The sequence below is a fragment of the Cervus elaphus genome, chromosome 11 (assembly GCF_910594005.1).
Source record: "Cervus elaphus chromosome 11, mCerEla1.1, whole genome shotgun sequence".
NCBI classification, from domain to species: Eukaryota; Metazoa; Chordata; class Mammalia; order Artiodactyla; family Cervidae; genus Cervus; species Cervus elaphus.
The window spans coordinates 92,205,217-92,224,892 of record NC_057825.1 but is presented as its reverse complement, the minus strand read 5'-3'; the positions used below and the strand labels follow the sequence as shown (position 1 = coordinate 92,224,892).

At 47.6% G+C, this 19,676-nt stretch overlaps 1 protein-coding gene across 4 annotated transcripts in view; it reads right to left on the bottom strand.

Annotated features, from left to right (window-relative positions):
* Window positions 1-19,676, bottom strand: part of TET3 (tet methylcytosine dioxygenase 3) — a 108,376-nt gene that overhangs the window by 8,093 nt on the left and 80,607 nt on the right. For all 4 annotated transcript variants that reach the window (XM_043918411.1, XM_043918410.1, XM_043918409.1 and 1 more), the window contains 5 exons: window positions 13,362-13,455; window positions 6,220-6,428; window positions 4,893-5,043; window positions 2,332-2,421; window positions 1,693-1,830 (listed from right to left, as the gene is read on the bottom strand). In XM_043918411.1, the coding sequence (XP_043774346.1) occupies window positions 1,693-1,830; window positions 2,332-2,421; window positions 4,893-5,043; window positions 6,220-6,428; window positions 13,362-13,455 (682 nt within the window). The remainder of the gene's footprint in view (window positions 1-1,692; window positions 1,831-2,331; window positions 2,422-4,892; window positions 5,044-6,219; window positions 6,429-13,361; window positions 13,456-19,676) is intronic.

Sequence of the window (19,676 nt, the reverse complement as noted above, 5' to 3'; positions counted from 1 at the left end):
CTCATCCCATGGGGACAGAAGCTACACTGACTCCAGGAGTTCCTTTTTAGTTGAACATGCCAGTGCCCTTGCCTCTTCCACAGCCCCCTGGGCGCCCTGTCTCCTAGGACCTAGGTGAAAAGCAGAGAAGAGAGCCACATCACTCCTTCCAGGGTGCCCCCACCCAAGCCCAAACCTCCTCCCTTCTCCATCTTGTACTCACTCTTCTGGGACCTGCATCCAGGCTCATGGCCCTAAATATGAACTAAGTGCTCTCCAGTCTCAACTTCATTTCTCCAGACCCTCCTTTCCCCCAGCCTACTCTACATCTCCACCTGGACATCTAGCAGGCATCTCAAAACAGAATTTTCTTAATTTTTAAAAAAACTTTTAAATTTTATATTGGAGTACAGCCAATTAACTATGTTGTGATAGTTTCAGATGGACAGCAAAAGGACTCAGCCATACATATACACGTATCCATTCTCCCCCAAGCTCCCTTCCCATCCAGGCTGCCATAACATTGAGTAAAGTTTCCTCTCCTATATGGTAGGTCCTTGTTAGTTATCAATTTTAAATACAGCAGTGTGTTCCTGTCCACCCCAAACTCCCTAACTATTCCTTTCTCCCATCCTTACTCCCCAGCAACCGTAAGTTTGTTTTCTAAGTCTGTGAGTCTGTGTCTGTCAAAACAGAATTCTTGATTTTCACCCCCAAACTGGTCTTCTCCTGATATTATACATCTCAGTAAATAACACTAACACTTGCCTAGTTGCTCAAGCAATTCATACATCCCAAGTCCAGGCCATGAGCAAATACCCTCAGCTATGCCTTCAAAATCATCCCAAACCTGTCCAATTACTCCCGACCCCCACCTCACTCCTGCCCAAGCTCTGTCACCTCTGGACAACTGTCCCAGCCTCTACCTGGCCTGCTTGCTCTGGTTCTTCCCCACCCACCCCTACTGCAACATATTTTATTCTCCATCTGCAGGAGCAAGAGAGTGCTTCTGACTTTAAAAGTGAGATCTTAGCATTCCCAGCTGAAAAGCCCTCCAGGGCTTCCCATCACACTTAGAGCACAACCCAGAGCCCTGCCAGCCTCCCATGCCCCCCGCGACCCCACCCCTGCCTGCCCCCCTAATCTCACTCCCCTGAGCCTTCGCCTGTGTTGGTCCTGGAGCTCCCCACCCCCACCCCCATGCATTCAGTCCCTTACCTCTGCATCTCTGCTCAGGTGCCCCTTCTCAGACAAGGCTCCCTCCACGTCATCTAAAATAGCGTCTGTGGTCATCTCATCCCTTACCCTACCCTATCTTCTCACAGCCTTCATTGCTACTGGACATTATATCACATACTTGGGCAGCACTCTGTCCGTTTTATCCCCCGGCATCTAGAGCAGTACCTGGGGCACACTAAACATTTGCCCAGTGAATGAATCAAGAGACTGTCTGGACTTAAATCCAAGTGTTCAGAGAGACCTGGAACCACACTTTAGATTAAACTGGGGCACACTGGGTGCCCAAGAGGCTGTATTCTGCAGCATCCACCCACACCAGCTCTGTCCCTGCATTTCCCAAAGAAGTTGGCAGAAGCAGGCAGCCTGGCAGGGTTTCTCCCAGCCTTGAGCCCACCTATCCACAGAGAGCAGGTGTGTGCCCCCTCCCAGGATGATCTCACAGGTGGGGCTGTGACAGCTCACAGGCTTTCTTACCACTGTGCACCCATTGTAGAGGTTATGCTGGTCCTTGTGGGCGTGGGCACAGAAGTCCATGCAGGCCGTGACCCCCGAGAAGGGCCGCCCTTCCTTCAGCCCCAGACGGCAATCAATCGCTATTTCCTCATTGGTCACCTGTGGAGATTGCCAAGGAGAGCTGCTCAAGTGACCTGGGATGAGTGGCCCTGACTTGGCAGAGGGGAGGCCAGGGGCATAGAGGGAGGGAAGGAGGGGGGAGGTTAAGGAACACAACTGTCTTGTACTTGGGCTGCAGGAGGGAGGTTTTATGGCTGAAGCCCCTATAGGGGTTACTTTCTTCTGGGTTATCTCAAGTCCCCCTTGCCTCAACTACAGAGTGCAGAGGTGACTGGTGAGAGAAACTCAAGCCTCCTCAGTAGAAACCAGAGCAGAGGACGTGGAGGATTATGAGGGGGAGACAGATAAAGACTAACGATAGAGGAGAGTCTAGGGTGTGCTGAGCCTGGTGCAAACAAGAGGTCTTAACAAAGACCTACACCACTGCTGAAGCAGTGGCTGGGCTTTCCCATCAGAAGCCCACTCTGCCACTGCCACACAGCAGGGAGCTGGGCAGAGGTGGGGTGTCACGTGGGCAGAGAACAGCCCAAGACCCAGTACCTGGTTCTGATAGGCCTGGGGCGCCAGCCGCTTGTACAGGGGAGCAACTTCGGTGGCCAGGTCCTGGAAACTCTTCCGGAGCACTTCTTCCTGTGGAGATGAGAATAGTCACACACCCCCAGAGCAGCTCCGCCTGGTAAACTCTGCACCCTGGAAACCCACCTCCATTCTAGAACCTCTGCTGGGCTCCCGGTGGCAAGGTAAGAAGTAAGGGGCCGTCAGGTATCTTAACAGTGTCTCCTCTGGGAAGGGTATGGGGCCGGGTCTGATTTAAAGTTGGAGATGCTGAAGCTCACCAGAGGAGACGCTCCTGAGAGTCTGGTCACCCTGACTACCAAGCACCTGCTCTGCCAGCCTCCAGCCCAGAGCCGCTCAGAACACCTAGAACAGGCTCCTGCCCTTACTGAGCACCTCGGTCAGAGGTGGGGGATGGCAGGCGTGTGCGAGCACAAGCAGCAAGTGTGGGTCCTTCCTGCAGCGGTCCAGACAGGTAAACAGAGGCGGGGGGGGGGGGGGGCGGGCGGGGCCTGTGTTAGGAATCCCACAGCCCCCGGGCCCAGCGCCCGTCACGAGCCAAGTACACAGACTCAACGTTCTGTCCCTTGAGACCATCATCTCAGGTGTTCAGTCCACAAGCCGTGTGTGGCTACTGCAGCATAAATTAACTTTAATTAAAATTAAATAAAAAATTCAGCCCCTCCACTGTACTAGCCACATTTCAAATACTCAGTGACTACAAGTGGTTCCTGTGGCTGTCTGTATTCTACAGAGAACATTTCCATTATCACAGAAAGTTCCACCAGACAATGCTGACCTCAATGAAGCAGCCCCCAAACAGAGAGTTTAAGGTATTCACGGCCTTTCTCTAGCCCTCTGAGGGTGACAAGTAGGGCTACAGCGGCTCCGAGCCAGCCTTGAGCACAGGCATGAAGAGTTTACAGAGAAGAACGATGAGGAAGAGGGAAGGAAGAAAGCACCAAACTCACAGAATTAGAAATAGAAAGGAGAGACCAATGGCTCAGCTGTCTGTCCAAGTGGGGCAGCAGAGCTACCAGCCAGCCTCACTGCACCTCCTTGGCTACCTTCCAGATGCTTCCACGAGCATGGGGGGCCTGAAGCCAGCACAACATGGGGGTGGGGAAACACAGGCCAGGGTTAAATGCTGACCTCACCACCACTGCCACACAGCCTCGGACAAGCCATCTGCCTCACCTGTAAAGGGAGCAGTCATAGTTCCCAGAGCCTCAGGGTGTCATAAGATCAACTGAGACACTTGTGAGGTTCTGAGCAGAGTACCCAGCACTTAGTAGGTGCACAGCAAATGGTAGCTGATGGAACAGAGAAAATACTTGTTTTCCATGTATCGCTTTCATTCATGATAATTCCTAGTTTCTGGCGGCACTGAGACTCCTTCATTCATTGAAGCAACTGCGTTTGCTGCTTCTGAGGGAGGCAGGGTGCTGCCATAAATAAAAGTCTAGCGTCAAATTAGACTCAGACTAGGTTATGTAACAGTCAAAAAAGCTGGCTTTGAGAGGAAAAAAAAGAGCTGCTAAATTTGGACGTGCTGCTTCCTTTTATTTCTGAAAAGCAAAGCCTGGAAGTCTGAGCATAGAAATTTATATGTGGTTTAGGAAAAAAAAATGTACCCCAGGAGTCCTTGCCCCCTGAAAAGGTGGGAAGCCCTTCTGGTACAAGGAGCTTGGAGAGAGTTGGAAGGTAGAGAGTGGGATCAAGGTACTGCCGGGATCCAGTGCCCCCCTCCTTGCAGTAGCAGAAGCAGGAGGGAGGGAGGCTGCAGGGAGCCCACTGCAGCCTGTGCCTGGCTTTGCCTCTAGACTTCAAGGTGGGAGCCCCTCGGATGGCCTGCCCAACCAAGGCAACAGAGGAGAAGTGGCAGAGGGGGAGGCAGCCTGGCTGGACATGCCTGGCTCTCAGCCTAAGCTCAGCCTGCGGAGGAGACCCTGAGACCCTTGTCCTGTTGTTACTGGGTTGAGGAAAAGCTCCGGAGGGCAGGAGGAGGCCTCAGGCCTAGAGGCAACGTCATGTGGGTGCTAGTCCAGTGCCCGAGGACCATGCCAGGCCCCCAGCAGGGGACAGCAAAGACCTGAACAACTGCACAGAGATGTGTCTCCAGCGGCCAGGCAGGATGAGGGAAGTCTAGCATCAGTCAAAAGATGGCCTGAGGCCCCTCTTCCTCCCATACCTCACACCCAGAAAGATGTCTTGCAAAGAATAGAGGGAAGTGATAACTCTTAAGAGGGCCATACTCTTAATGAAGGAATCTGAACATTTACCTTAAGGAGACTTTTCTAAACTGCAAGAGTCTGAGGTACCTGTAATTGGTAAGTCTAATTTTTCACTTGTCATATCCTTCCACAACACATCACATAACTTATTTCACTGCAAGGTAAGGTCAGTTAAAAAACAAAAAAGGAAGTTCCATTTTATGCACATCTGAGTCTCAGTGCACTAATCCTATGTGCCATCTGGACTGTTAAAGGCAGCAGGTGGGACAGGGTGAGTGGGAGCCCCTGGGCTCCCTATGGGGCTCTGCTCACCTCTTTGGGGTTGTCCCCTGCGAGGCGGAACTTGCGAGGAGTTTTGCTCCGAGCATATTTGCAGCCATTGAAGTACATGCTCCAGGAACAACCGAAGGAGAAGGAGGCACCACAGGTGTTTGGGTCTTTGCCTTGGCAAGCGCAGGTCCGGCTGCAACATATAACACGTTAGGCATCCAAAGCACACTTTTTGTTCTGGAATTTTCCCCTCCCTGAGGGGGAGGCCCTGCTGTTGCCTGGCATCCGCTGGCCTCCCACTATTGGGATGACATCATTCCCTGCCCTCAACTCCTTTCCCAAGTCTCTACGCTTGTGGACAGAGGACCAGTTCTGAGTAGCCTGTTGGGCTCCCACCCCTGAGCCTGAAGGTCTGAGAGTCTGTTGCTGGGAGAAGCAGCTGGGTTTTGTGAGATGGCTGAAAGGACCTAATGAAAAACCCAATCAGGTTTACACTTTGCCATGACTCTAATAGCTTGATCAGCTTCAACACAGACCACTCGAAGAGGGGAATAATGTGAACCACAGAGTTTGAACATGCCTGCCTCCTGCAGGCCCAGGTGCTAACAGGCCTTTAAAGAAATTAACACTGACATTACCATTCAACACTTAATAAAATCCAGAAATAATCCAAACACCCCTTAGTTGGGGAATGAATAAACAAACTGTGATGCATCCACATGGTGGAATACTACTCAGTAGTGAAAAGGAATGGGCTCCTGATCCACACATCCATAGATGAAACTCAGAACACTGTGCTTAGGAGAAGAAGCCAGACTCGGGAGGCTACCAGCTGCATCGTTCCCTTTATGTGACATTCTTATAAAGGCAACCCTACCTAGACAGGAAGCAAGGTGTGTGGTTGCCAGGGGTGGAGGGGAGCAGCAGGCTATGGCGGGGCATGGTGGAGTTTGGGGCTGAGGGAGCTGTTCTATGTCTTGATTGTGGTGGTGGCTACATGGCTATAAACATCTGTCAAATTCCTCAAACTGTATAATACCTCAACGGATGATTTTTACTGTAAGTAAAAATACCTTAATTTAAAAAATGGGGGGAGGATCCTGTAAGGATAGGTCTTACGAGTATCAATGATGCCTTATATTAGTGGGGCACTCACACACGTTTCCACACTTGCCACCATTATTAGGGCCTCAGAGTCAATTTGGGGCAGAAAGCAGAGCTAAGCTGAGTCAAGAGACCCTCCCCAGCCAGGGTCAGACCTCAGGCCAGCTCCGCGGGTGAGCACTCTTTCCACCACAGGCCTACCTCTGCGGAACACACAGGGCCCTGACCCCGTGTCCCACCCCCGCCACTGGGACTATCCACATACTCATCGTTGAGGCCACATCTCCGGCTGGTGGGGTTCCCGTACTTCCGGAGGGTGTCGGTGAGCTCCTGGTAGAGGGTGTCTCCGAGGCTGCGGGGGATGCCCTCCCAGGCCAGGATGAGGATGACGATCACGGCATTCTGGCAGTGGTGTCCCGCCCGGTGCCGCACCAGGCAGAGCAGCTTCTCTTCCAGCGTGTGCCTGCGGATCACCTGCGGGGAGGCGGGGAAGGGGGCGCTGGGAACCACAGGAGTCAAGCGCCCGCGCCCGTCCGCAGCGGACACCACACACCCCCCTCTGCCCACAGACCCGGGTGCAGCTCTTCTGGGCAGTGTCCCAGGGGAGTCACACCCTGGCAACGGCAACCACACAGGCTAAAGGACCATTGTAATTCAGAAAAGAAAAACGTTAAAGTGCAAAATAAAAAATAATTACTACAAAACCTAAGTAATTGGTGATTTACATAGACTTAAGAATAAAAATAAAACTCAGCAGTAGCCACAGGACTGGAAAAGGTCAGTTTTCATTCCAACCTCAAAAAAGGGCAACGCCAAAGAATGTTCAAACTACTGCACAATCGTGGTCATTTCACCTGCTAGCAAGATAATGCTCAAAATCCTTCAAGCTAGGCTTCAACAGTACATGAACCAGAACTTCCAGATGTACAAGCTGGATTTAGAAAAGGCAGAGGAACCAGAGATCAAACTGCCAACAAGGCAACTGCCAACAAGATTAAGCAAGGGAATTCCAGAAAAACATCTATTTCTGCTTCATTGACTACACTAAAGCCTTTGACTGTGTGGATCACAACAAACTGTGGAAAATGTTTAAAAGACGGGAATACCTGCCTCCTGAGAAATCTGCATGCAAGTTAAAAAGCATCAGTTAGAACCAGACATGGGACAGTGGACTGGTTCCAAACTGGGAAAGGAGTACATCAAGGCTGTATTTTGTCACCCTGCTTATTTGACTTACATGCAGAGTACATCATGCAAAATGCCAGGCTGGATGAATCACAAAGTGGAATCAAGATTGTCAGGAAAAATAGCAACAACCTCAGATATGCAAATGATACCACCCTAATGGCAGAAAACAAAGAGGAACTAAAGAGCTTCTTGATGAAGGTGAAAGAGGAGAGTGAAAGAGCTGGCTTAAAACTCAACATTCAAAAAATGAAGATCATGGCACTGGTCCCAACACTTCATGGCAAACAGATGGGGAAACAATGGAAACAGTGATAGACTATTTTCTTGGGCCCCAAATGCACTGCAGACAGTTACTGCAGCCATGAAATTAAAAGCTGCCTGCTCCTTGGAAGAAAAGCTATGACAAACCTAGACAGCCTATTAAAAAGCAGAGACATCACTTTGCCGACAAAGGTCTGTATAGTCAAAGCTATGGTTTTTCCAGCAGTCATGTATGGATGTGAGAGTTGGACCATAAAGAATGCTGAGCACCAAAGAAATGATGCTTTCAAACTGTGGTGCTGGAAAAGATGCTTGAGAGTCCCTTGGACAGCAAAGAGATTAAACCAGTCAATCTTAAAAGGAAATCAATCCTGAATATCCATCAGAAGGACTGATGCTGAAGCTGAAGCTCCAATATTTTGATGACCTGATGTGAAGAGGTGACTCACTGGAAAAGACCCTGATGCTGGGGAAGATTGAGGGTAGGAGGAGAAGGCAACAGAGGATAAGATGGTTGGATGGCATCATCAACTCAATGAACATGAGTTTGAGCAAACTCTGGGAGATAGTGAAGGACAGGGAAACCTGGTGTGCTGTAGTCCATGGGGTTACAAAGAGTCAGACGCAACTGAACTACTCAACAAAAGGAATAAAATCTATAGATAAAGTTATAAGCCAAAATTTCAGAAATTTTTACATTGTCCTAAAACATTTGCAGAGAAAATGGTGCATATGTGCATGGTTTTTGTTAAAAAGCAAGGGCCTGGACACTATGGAAAACAGTTTTTGGTCGTTCCTTGGAAAGTTAAACATATGTGACCAGGCACAGCTAAGAATACAACCAGAGTTTCAGGATGGTGTGATGAGAAAATTTTGGAAATAGATAGTGGTGATGGGTGGCATAACAATGTGAATGTAATTGATGCCACTGGATTGCACAAAAATGAAAATTTTATGTTATGTATGTTTTAACAATTTTTAAAATTAGTAATGCAATACCACGGAATTGTGTACTTTAAATGAGTGAATTTTATGGTATGTGAATTACATCTCAATAAGACTGCTAAAAAAAAAAAAGCACAGGCCGTGGGGCACTGCTCTGCTCCTCAGGGTCCAGCCGTGCGGTCACCCAGGCTCTCACCTCACTCTTCACCCACGCCCTAAACACTGTCCTGGCTCACACAAAGCACAAAGGGTCCAGGAGGGGGGGTGAGGTGGCTGAATCTCCCCTCCAAAAACCCCAAGGAATTCTGTGACTAGATAAGATGTGGGGGCCTGTGAAGAGGGAAGACTGGGAAGGGCTCTGAGTGGCAAGTGGAGGGACAGGACTTGAGACAGGGCTTCTACAAAGTAAGCAGGGGGCTCCCTTACATTCATAGCTACATGCTTTAGAAGGGGGAGCAGATGGTTGGGAGAGGGGTGCAATGGGGAGACCACTGACATAAGACAAGCAAAACGGATAAAGTCTGAACTAGGACACTGCGGAATGAACAGGAAAAGACATGGATTCTGGAGAACTTCAGGAGAAAAGTGACTTTGGGACCACCTCACTATAGGAGCTGAGGGCCAGGCAAAAGTCTTTTTTTTTTTCAGGCAAAAGTCTTAAATGACACTTTGCAGTGCAGAAAAGTGGGTGAGTGTGGGCAGTGTCTCCTGGCAGGGGAGCAGGCAACACCCCACGGGGGAGGCACTTTGGAACACTGGAGTGGCTATTCCGAGCAGAACCAACAGAATCGGTCTGGAGGGCAGGAGGTGTCTGGGCTGGAGACAGACTTGGTCACGAGTACATCAGTGCAGGCTGATGCTGAGAGCGCCACCAGGCGGGCAGTATCAATAAAGAAAGCGGACCAGAGGTACAACTAAGGAGTGGAAGGTGAGTGGGAAGCCAGACCTCTCTCCATGGGCCACTGGCTGGTGGGAATTCCAGCCAAGCATACCTAGCCCTTCCAGTTTGGGAAGAAGAAAACAAATCCAGATTTTCACATGAAATCTCTCCTTTTAAAGACATGAACACCACATTCATTTTTTAAACGGTGGGAAAAAATATGTAATGTAAAATTTAGCATTTTAAGTGCACAATTCAGTAGCATTAAGCACATTCACATTATATAAACTATCACCAGAACTTCTTTCATCTCCAGAACTTTTAATTTTCCCAAATAGAAACTCTCTACCCCCTTAATACTAACCCTCCATTCTCCGCTGAGCCCAGCCCATGGGGACAACCATTTTGCTTTCTGACTCTATTAATTTGACTATGCCAGGTACCTCACATAAGTGGAATTGTACAACATTTGTCCTTCAGTGACCAGCTTAATTTCACTTAGCATGACATCCTCAAGTTTCATCCATAAGGCAGCAAGTATCAGAACTTCCTTCAAAATTTAAAGGACATCTTGTATACTAAACAAAACATTCCTGGGCCAAGAGTTCCTGCTTTGAGTCACAGCAGTGATGGTGCCCACCACCTCCACCCTTTGTGGAAGCAATGATTGCAACATTATTTATAAAATTGTTTTTGTGGATCAGTGAATATATGAACTGCCACTGATCATTTCCGTGTGTGGCTGGCTTTCTGCAGACTGAGCCGGGCACTTCATGGGCATCTGCACACACAGTAGGTAGTAGGGTTTGCCTCAGCAGAGCACCGGCTAATTACACTCATGTGCGACACACGTTCAGCGCACACAGACAGGCCTGTGCTGTCAGAGCGCAGACTGAGGCCACACCCTACAGGTTTCCACGTCTGCGAGTGCCTATGCATGCGTGCTCAGCCATGTTCTGACTCTTTGTGACCCCATGGACTGTGGCCCGCCAGGCTCCTCTGTCCATGGGATTTTCCAGGTAAGAATACTAGACTGGGCTGCCATTTCCTCCTCCAGGGGGATCTTCCCAATGCAGGGATCAAGCCTGGGTCTCCTGCGTCTTCTGCACCAGCAGGCAGATTCTTTACCTCTGAGCCACGTGGGAAGCCCTAAACGTGCCTAGTCACACGTAAATGTGCAGAGGCAGGAGCAGACAGCCCTGTAACCACACCCTCACAGACCTCTGGATACACGCAAAAGAGCTGTAACCAAGCGGAGCTCCCTATCCACACTCTATGAAGGAACCCAGCAGGACGAAATACACAACGTGCAGAAGTCAAAGTCCAATGTGAGGTGTGAACACACCAACACTCTGGGCACAGCAACGCAGACGGTTCACGTGCCATCACAGGACTGTAAACAAATCACCGAGGTGTGGGGCAGGAGTTCCCTGAGCGCCGAGCAGAAACCCAAATCTATTCCCCCATCACTCTCAGCCTTGGTCTGAGTTCCAGCACTGGGGTTCCCCAGTTAAGTCTGCTCTACCATGCGCCTGGTGGGCCTTCAAGTATCTGCCTTCTGACCTGTTACCATTACGGGCTGGCCCAAGCAGCATCTCCAGGGCTCTTCTACCAAAAGCCCGTTTATTGTGTCTGCAGTGTTTGCATCTGGTATGCCTCCATTTATCCTGAGCCTTTGGGATCCTACCCGCGTTGCTCCCTCATCTCCACGCTTCGTGATTTCCTCACTTTGTACAGGCCACCTTAAAATCTGAGACTACCAGCAGGCTCTCTGGGGGGTCCCCACTGGTTTCTTAGATCATTCTCTGAACACACATTTGCTGGGCATCCATGATGCACCTCAGCTTTGTCACCCAAGATCCCAGCTGGTTAAATCTAAAACTTGTCAGCTTGTAGCTGAAGGTGATGGCTGCAGACACAGACGGGAACCCTGGCTGGAATGAACAGCCAGGACCTAGACACGGGGTGGAGCGGCGGGGTGTACACGGAAGGCGCTGGCCAGGCCAGCACAGGGAGCTGGGAGCTGCCACCCCCCACGGCGATGGACCACGGCAGTGCCGCCACTGAGAATAATCTGTCCTTAGCATTTGTGGGCCATTTCCACAGGGGGCAGAGAAACGGAACCTCTGTCCCTTCTCTAACTTCCAAGGAGGTGGAACTCTAGATGAACCCTACAACCATAATACATAGGGTTATTTGATAGCTGTGTAGGCAAAAAATAAGGGAAATTCACCACCACCCTATGGGAGATGGTTAGAAAACAAAAAACAACACACAGCACTGCCATTTTCTTGCCACTGTAATAACAGCTCTATGGTCTACCACTCTTCTCATTAACAAAATTTCCCTCCTCTCTCATCAGATGTGGAACTTATTTTCACTCATCAGATGTGGAATTTCCTCACCTCTCCATCACTATGTATTCCCTTCTATATGAGCTTTTCTTTCAAAAAGAAAGAAGATGGGCATTGGTGATGGGCACTCCCCCAGGCTTGGTGATATCCACAAGCTATTCCAACCTTTGGACAAAGCACTGTGTTCATGTGCCCAGCTCTGGGCATTTGCCCGCAGAGCCTGGAGGGACCAGAGTTCTGAGGACCACGTTCTTCCCTCCATCATTCTGCTTTTCTCTCATGGCCCCAGAAACAGATCTCACGCTTTACCTGGGCGCCTTCCTCCCTAGCCCTCAGCAGAGACACATGAGCACTGGTCAAGAGCAAAAGCTTCACCATGGGTGTCTGAGGATTAAGATGCATATTCTTATCCTCAACACTGTCCACAGAGCCAACTGTGGCTTTAAGGGGGCAACTGTTTCTGAAGCGGAAAAGTCTGCCAATGCCCCAGGGATCTTCAGTTTCTTGCCCGATACTTTGGAATTCCTCAACGACTACATAAATTAGCAGGAGGAAGGGAAAGACACCACTTCCCTGATGGGTTCTCTGGGAGGGATAACACCCCACCCTGATCAGCCAGAGAAATAATTAACCTCCTACTATAATGACCACCTTTCACAAGGGTGGGGAAAACATTCTTTTATATACCCGTGAATACTCTTACGTATTTCAGATTTTTCCAGATAATTCTGCGCTGCCATCTGAAAATTGCTACAGATAGATATGTGGTACTTCAGTTTTAGATATCTATTATTTTCATTAAACATAAAGGTGCAAAGGGATGGGATACAGACCAATTAAAAACAGAGTCTGACAGAGCTCATGTTACTACCATCCTTCACTCGTATGTTCACCCTGCCTTTCCGCCTTTGCCCACATGACTCTCCTCACCAGGAATGCCTCCACTTCTCCTCGCCCATTTAATATGGCCCCATGAATATCCACCTTCTCTGGAAGACCCAGCCTGAACTCCTCCTGCCACTCACATCCCTTGCCCCTGAACTGAACACCACCAAGCCTGCCTCTCAATGTTAAACTCTGATTATTCAAGTCTCCACGATCTTACTTCCTGCTGTCTCTACATTCAAGCAGTTTGAACACAGGGACAGAGCCTTCTATTTTCCATGCATATTCTTCCTACCAAGCAGTGAACAAATAGCTACCTGATAAATGTGCTGCTGCTCTGGGCAATGGGCTCTATAGTGGTTCCAAAGTGCTCTATGAGGGCTGGAAGGACAGGTCAGAAAACTGGGTGAAACTGGGGTCTGAGATACTGATGATCCCTCTGCCATGATACGCAGGCTGCCTATAGGAAACAGTGGCTCAGAAGTCAAGCAGATGCAATGCTGTCCTGATTCTGCCCAGAGGCTTAGTTCTTATTGACTAGAGACAGGGACACCCAGCACCAGGGCACACAAGGGGGCAGAGGAGTCACGGTGGGGCCCAGCCTTGAGCACGATGATGTCTCCAGCCAGCTTCCGCATCTCCTTCCCCTGCAGCCCTGAACCACAAGGGCAGTATGAGTGTTGCTGCTAGCAACTAGAGGAAGGAACTAGAGAAGTTCCAAGGCCAGCCTTGGACATCAGGAGCTGGCATTTAAACAAAGTGAGGACCAACAGCTGAGGCTGGGGGAAGATGACCCTAACCAGCACCAGATGCTGGCTCATAGCTCCCTGGGTGGTGCACACGTCTGCCCCCGACTCCCCAGTCCAGCTTGGGCTGTGGAGCTTTGACACGTACCCACTTTGCGATGGGGCAGCCACGTGAGCTCTTCCCTTCCTTCCCCGTGTAGATGACCTTCTCGATCCGGATGGCTTTCCCCTTCTCTCCGTACCTGGAGAGCAAGACAGAAGCCACCATTAGCACAACTGAATCCCAAAGAAGTCCTGCTAAGAAGGCAAGTCTCAGCGTGTTTCCGCTTGGGTTTCTAGTTACCATGGGGGCAACAGAAAAGGAAGACAAAGATTTAAACATTTATTCAGTGCTTGAGCCTCTGGGAACACACCTCCACTTACAGACCTCAGGGCCTCGGGCCCACCTGGCTCCATCCTGCCCCAGGGCAGAAGGTCTCTGATGATTCTCTCTGAGCCCTCAAACCAAAGGCTCAACATAGGCATTTGTATCCAGCCCTGTTAGCAGACTTAGCTACTTATAAAGTCAATAAAATTCAATAGACAAAAGAAAACAAATGGGGAAACCCTTATTACTGTCTTTCAACAATCCCCAAATGACACTGGAACAGATGAGGACAGATAGCTGAGTCCAGGGGGAACTGGCCTCCCCAGTACACACTGGCTCCGAGATTCCCTTGGACTTAACAGTAAACACGCCTGTTTCCTGCACACACCCCTGCCCTGGCCCACACACGTGTGCACACACTCAGGGATTCACCACATTCAGAGGTGAGGAAACTGTGGCCCTCGGAGCTGAACTGACCTGCTGACGGGCACACGGCTACCCGGGGGCAATGCTGGCTACAGCGCAGCCACGGAGGTCAGAGCTGGGGCCTGAGAGCCCACACCGCCCTTTCGTTACAAGACTGTGGCCAAACGTCTGAACTTCTCTAAGCCTCAGTTTCTTCATCTGTAAAATGGACATAAAAATGGTTCCTGTCTCCTAGGCTTGGGAGTGCCTTAAAAGCACTGGGTTGGCCAAAAAGTTCACTCGGGAACAGGGGCTGGCAACCCTGAATGAACTTCCTGGCCAATCCAATACATCAAAGTTTCTGGCACAAAGGAAGAGCCCAAATACAATACAATAGAAAACAATACAAAGAGTATTCTTAACACTGCAAAAATCCATCTTACTAACTTGTCTTATTTTTAATAGCTTCTAGTTTCTAATACAATATCATATCATCTGAGAATAATGGTTATTTGCCAGCTTCTCCTTTCCACTTTCCATGGCTTTACTTCAGTTTCCTGTCTGTCTGTACCGGCTGGCGCTTCCAGAGCTCTTGCAGGCATCTTTGCTTATTTCCTGACTTTCCTGGAGAGGTTTTCAACTACTCACCCCTGAGCATGCAGCTTGCTAACTTTGGGCTAGAGACAGAGACTCCCTTATTTTGAAGAGCTCTATTAACGGTTTCTTGTTCTAAGAATTGTTAATCAAGAATTGATCAATTTTGGTGGCCCAGTGGTTAAGAATTCACCTGTCAATGCAGGGACATGGGTTTGATCCCTGTTCCGGGAGGACTTCACATGCTGAGTGGCAACTAAGTCCGTGCGCCCTAAAGCCCATGCTCTGCAACAAGAGAAGCCACTGCAATGGGAAGCCCATGCACGGCAATTAGAGAGTAGCCCCCAGTCACCAAAACTAGAGAAAGCCCACATGTAGCAATGAAGACCCAACAAAACCATAGATAAATTTTTAAAAAACTTTAAAAAAAGAACTGATCAATTTTATCAAATGCATTTTTAACAACTAAGGACACAGAAGAATGGTTTTTCTCCTTTGGTCAACTAACAAGGTATGCTATTTTAACAGACTGTCTAAATCCAACAATTGTTATATTTCTGTAATAAATCCAATTTGGTCATGGCATATTATTTCAATATACTATTTAATAGAGGGTAATGTTATCATAACTACTAGGCATTTGTATCATAACTATCACAACTACTACTGTTTTACATATTCTTTATATAAATACATATACAGTTATACATAATTCTTTATCTTATCCACTTCACTTCTAGGAATCTCTGATATAACTTGTACAAATACACCAAGATTTAGGAACAAGACATTGTTGCATCAATGAGAAAATTTAGAAACAACAAAAATATCCAGTATTGTTGTTGCTTAGTTGCTTGGTTGTGTTCAACTCTTTTGTGACCCTGTGGATTGTGGCCTGCCAGGCTCCTCTGTCCACAGTATTTCCCAGGCAAGAATACTGGAGTGTGTTGTCATTCCCTCCTCCAGGGAATCTTCCTGACCCAGGGATCGAACCCGTGTCTCCTGTGTTGGCAGGCAGATTCTTTACCACTGAGCCACCAGGGAAGCCCAAATATCTAGTACAGGACTGGCTAAATAAAACATAATTAAATAAATGTCCATGCAACAGAAAACCATACAGCTATCAAAAAGGATTCAACAGAATTATATGTACTGACATGAAAAAAATTAAGTGGAGGGGAAAGTATCCACCAACATGGGTCTAGTATTCTTGATCCCATTTTGTTCAAAATTTCTCTATACACATATGTGTATCTTTGTAAATGCTCAGAAAAAAATCAAACTTGAAAAAATTTTTTCTTCTCAGAAGATAATTACTAGAGAGCTTTATTAACTATAAGCTTTTTAAAAATGGCCTTTTATAGACATGTTTTATTTTTGTAACTGGAAAAGAAAACAAGTACTTTTGAAAATGATGATCTAAGGTCTCTCTGAGTTCAATGTTCTCTGTTTCACTCAAGACCTCGGGAATGAAGTGAAAAGCTGATAACTGCTACATTGAAGTTCTCAGGCTATGTTATAGAACGTGTTTGCAGACAGGACCCTGGGGAGTTTATATAGCATAGTCTGGCTCAAAAGGAAAAGACCAGATAGTGCTTCTTTTGTCTGACTCCTGGAAAACTTTCAATCCCACAAGCATTTATCAGGACGTGGCCCATGCGTGCAAAGCCTGGGCACTGTGTGTCCTGGGGCCGCTGTGGGAAGAATGACCCAAGGTGACCATACCGCTCTCACCAAAACCCACAGGATATCGTTCCCCACAGAAGGGTGAGTTGAGGACACAGACTCGGGCTTTCTGACCAAGACCTTCCGCACTGTCCTATCCTCATGAGAAATGCTTCTTGCAGTGAACCTTGTATTTGAGAGCAAATAAAAGGGCCAAGCACTGTCTGATCAGGCAAAATTTTTTTTAACCAGGACTGTCTCTGTGTTTAAAGACAACCAACAACTCTGGATTTAGCTCTTTTTTTCTTAAATGTCTCAGTTTCTGGCCTATCATTAAGAGGTTAGAATATAGGTGAACTCCTAGACCCTACAGTAAAGTCTGCAAGGATAGGCTGAAACTTTATTTTAAAGGGTAACTTGATCATGTTAGCCAGTGATTCTCAAAGGTGGTGCTGGGACCAGCATGCAGACTCTCAAGTCCCATCCCAGGCCTGCTGTTTCAGAAACCCTGGGCTGGGGTCCAGCCATCTGTGCTTTCACAAGTCCTCCAGAAACCTGAAGCATGCTCAAGCTTGATAACCGCTGATCTAAAGTTGTGATTCTTTGGGGTTACCTCCATCACACAATAATGAGACCAGTTCCCCCCAAACTCAGAGGATTTGCTAGCAGGGTGTTGGTGCTTCATTCCTAGAATGAACATTTAATGAACTGCTAGGCTGCAGAGGATCCCCTTCCCAGTTAGAGGACATGTGGCCCTGTGCAGCAGGCCCTTCTCAGACATGGGTTTGAACACCTGACTCCAATTACCTATGACGACAAGGACCTGGGTACCTAAGGGGGTATGGAACCCATTAACAAATTTTATAATATTTCAGGACTTGCTTTAAACCTCCCCCTCCTTCCAAAGTCTTTACCAGATAAGCTAAAAGCACCAACATCCCCTGGGTTTGAGTTTTCTTCCCTCCTCGTCTTGGCCAACTCCTGGCTGTAGAGTGGTCCTGCAGAGAAAGGGTAAGGGGGGAAGTCTAGAGAAAGAGATAGCTCGGATCATTCCCAAACTAGACTCCCATCGAGGTGAGTTTCAGCAATCACTCATTCCCCTCCTTGTTCCAGAAGCAGCTTAAAAAGATGTCTATGTGATAAAAATAACAGGTGATGAAATCAGGGTAAAGGGGGAAACAGACAGACATGATGTTTGTATGTAAAATGCAAACGGTGGGATCTTATGCATACTTTAAAGAGATGAGTCTACAACATTTCATCGCATAAGAAATCAAGGAAGCTAATGAAGGCTCCTTAGGGTCACATCAAAAGGACTCAGGGGTGAACCTGCATAGACTTCCATGGGCCAAAGATGAGAAATCACGTTCCTCCTAATGAGGATACACAAATCTGGTGCTAAGCTTACTAACAGCCAACATAAAGATGGAAACACAATCTGTTCCATGATTTACAAGGTCCTTAAGATAAAAATAAACCAGTTGCTGAGGAAAAACACAAGTATTCCTGGTCTTGAGAGGAATTCCTCCCTTGGATCAGTTTCTGAAGAATCTACACTTGGCTGTTATTTTTAAAGCAATGAGAAAAAAGGAAAGGACAAATCTCAACTGCATCATTATCTCTTAATCCTTATTTCAAAACACACTCTTCTATAACTAAAAGTTATTTACAGAGCTGTCTAGAAATCTTATAAAATTGTTACCAAGAAACAAACAAATGTAAAAACCATCCCAGATCAAGCTTATATATCTGACGCCACTGCAGCCCTCAACCTGTAAACAATGGTGTCAAAATTCCTCTCAAAAACCGCTGGCCAAAATGATGCCCACTCCAGCCTCCAAGCTGCAAGACATATACCCGCGGGCACATGCAGGGGTGCGTGTAAAACCACACACACTGGGTTTTTTTGAGTATAATTGCTTTACAAGGTTCTGTTACTTTTCTGCTATACCATGAAGTGAGTCAGCTGTAGGTATACATACATCCCCTCCCTTCTCTTCTGGACCTCTCTCCCACCCACCCCCGCATCCCACCCCTCTAGGGCATCACAGAGCATGGAGCTGAGCTCCCTGTGCTACAAAGAAGGTTCCCACAAGCTATCTATCTTACACATATATATGCCAACACTACACTCCCGATTCCTCCACCCTCCTCTCCCCATCTCCTCCACGACCCCTGTCCACATGTCCATTCCTTACATCTGCATCTCCATTCCTGACCTGCAAACAGGTTCCCCTGAACTGTTCGTCTAGATTCCACATAATTTGTGTTCATACATGATTTGTTTTTCTCAGCAATCCCACATACTGTTTTGAAAGTGAAAGTTGCTCAGTCTTGTCCGACTCTTTGTGACCTCATGTGCTATACAGTCCACGGAATTCCCCAGGCCAGAATACTGGAGTGGGTAGCCTTTCCCTTCTCCAGGGGTTCTTCCCAACCTAGGGATCGAACCCAGGTCTCCTGCATTGCAGGTGGCTTCTTTACCAGCTGAGCCACAAGGGAAGCCCAAGAATACTGGAGTGGGCGGCCTATCCCTTCTCCAGCAGATGTTCCCAACCCAGGAATTGAACTGGGGTCTCCTGCATTGCAGGCAGATTCTTTACCAACTGAGCTATTAGGGAAGCCCACATACTGTTTTAAGTGTTCCCTTTTCTCCACATCCTTGCCAACATTTGTAATCTATAGACTTTTTGACGATTTTCATGGACTCAGAGGTGCTCTTTCAATCAGGCTTGAATTTACAGATTGGGTCTTTAATCAAATGCTTTTCTGATGGGCTACTATGAATATAAATGTTTCCAGATGGTACAGGATAATTAAGAGTGTTTACAGCAGATCACTGTCCTCCATCCATCTTACCTTTTATTCATTCGGGGACATCACTACAGTTATGCAGTTCAAAATCACGTTTCCTGCTAATTTATCAGTTTAGCTACACTGGTCAGATAAAACCTGCTCCTTATGCATGAGACAAGTGCTCGGGCCTGGTGCACTGGGAAGACCCAGAGGAATCGGGTGGAGAGGGAGGTGGGAGGGGGGATCGGGATGGGGAATACGTGTAAATCTATGGCTGATTCATATCAATGTATGACAAAAAAATAAATAAATTAAAAAAAAAAAAAAAAAACCTGCTCCTTAAATTTCTGGAAATTCTAAGCTACTCACCCCTTGGCCTTCCACATCTGCATGTATATGTATGAGCAAACACGTTTATGTCTTACATAATCTGTGACTTTACTATTAAAATACTAATAAACCTTAGTTATTAAAAAACCCACAGTCCATGTGGATATGATGCAGACACCCTGTATGTAATATTTACTAGTAAGGACCAGGTGCTTTCCAGACATCAATTCCATTTATCCTAATTCTCGTTCAATGTACATGCTTTTATCATCTCCATTCTGTAGATAAGAAAACTGAGTCACACAG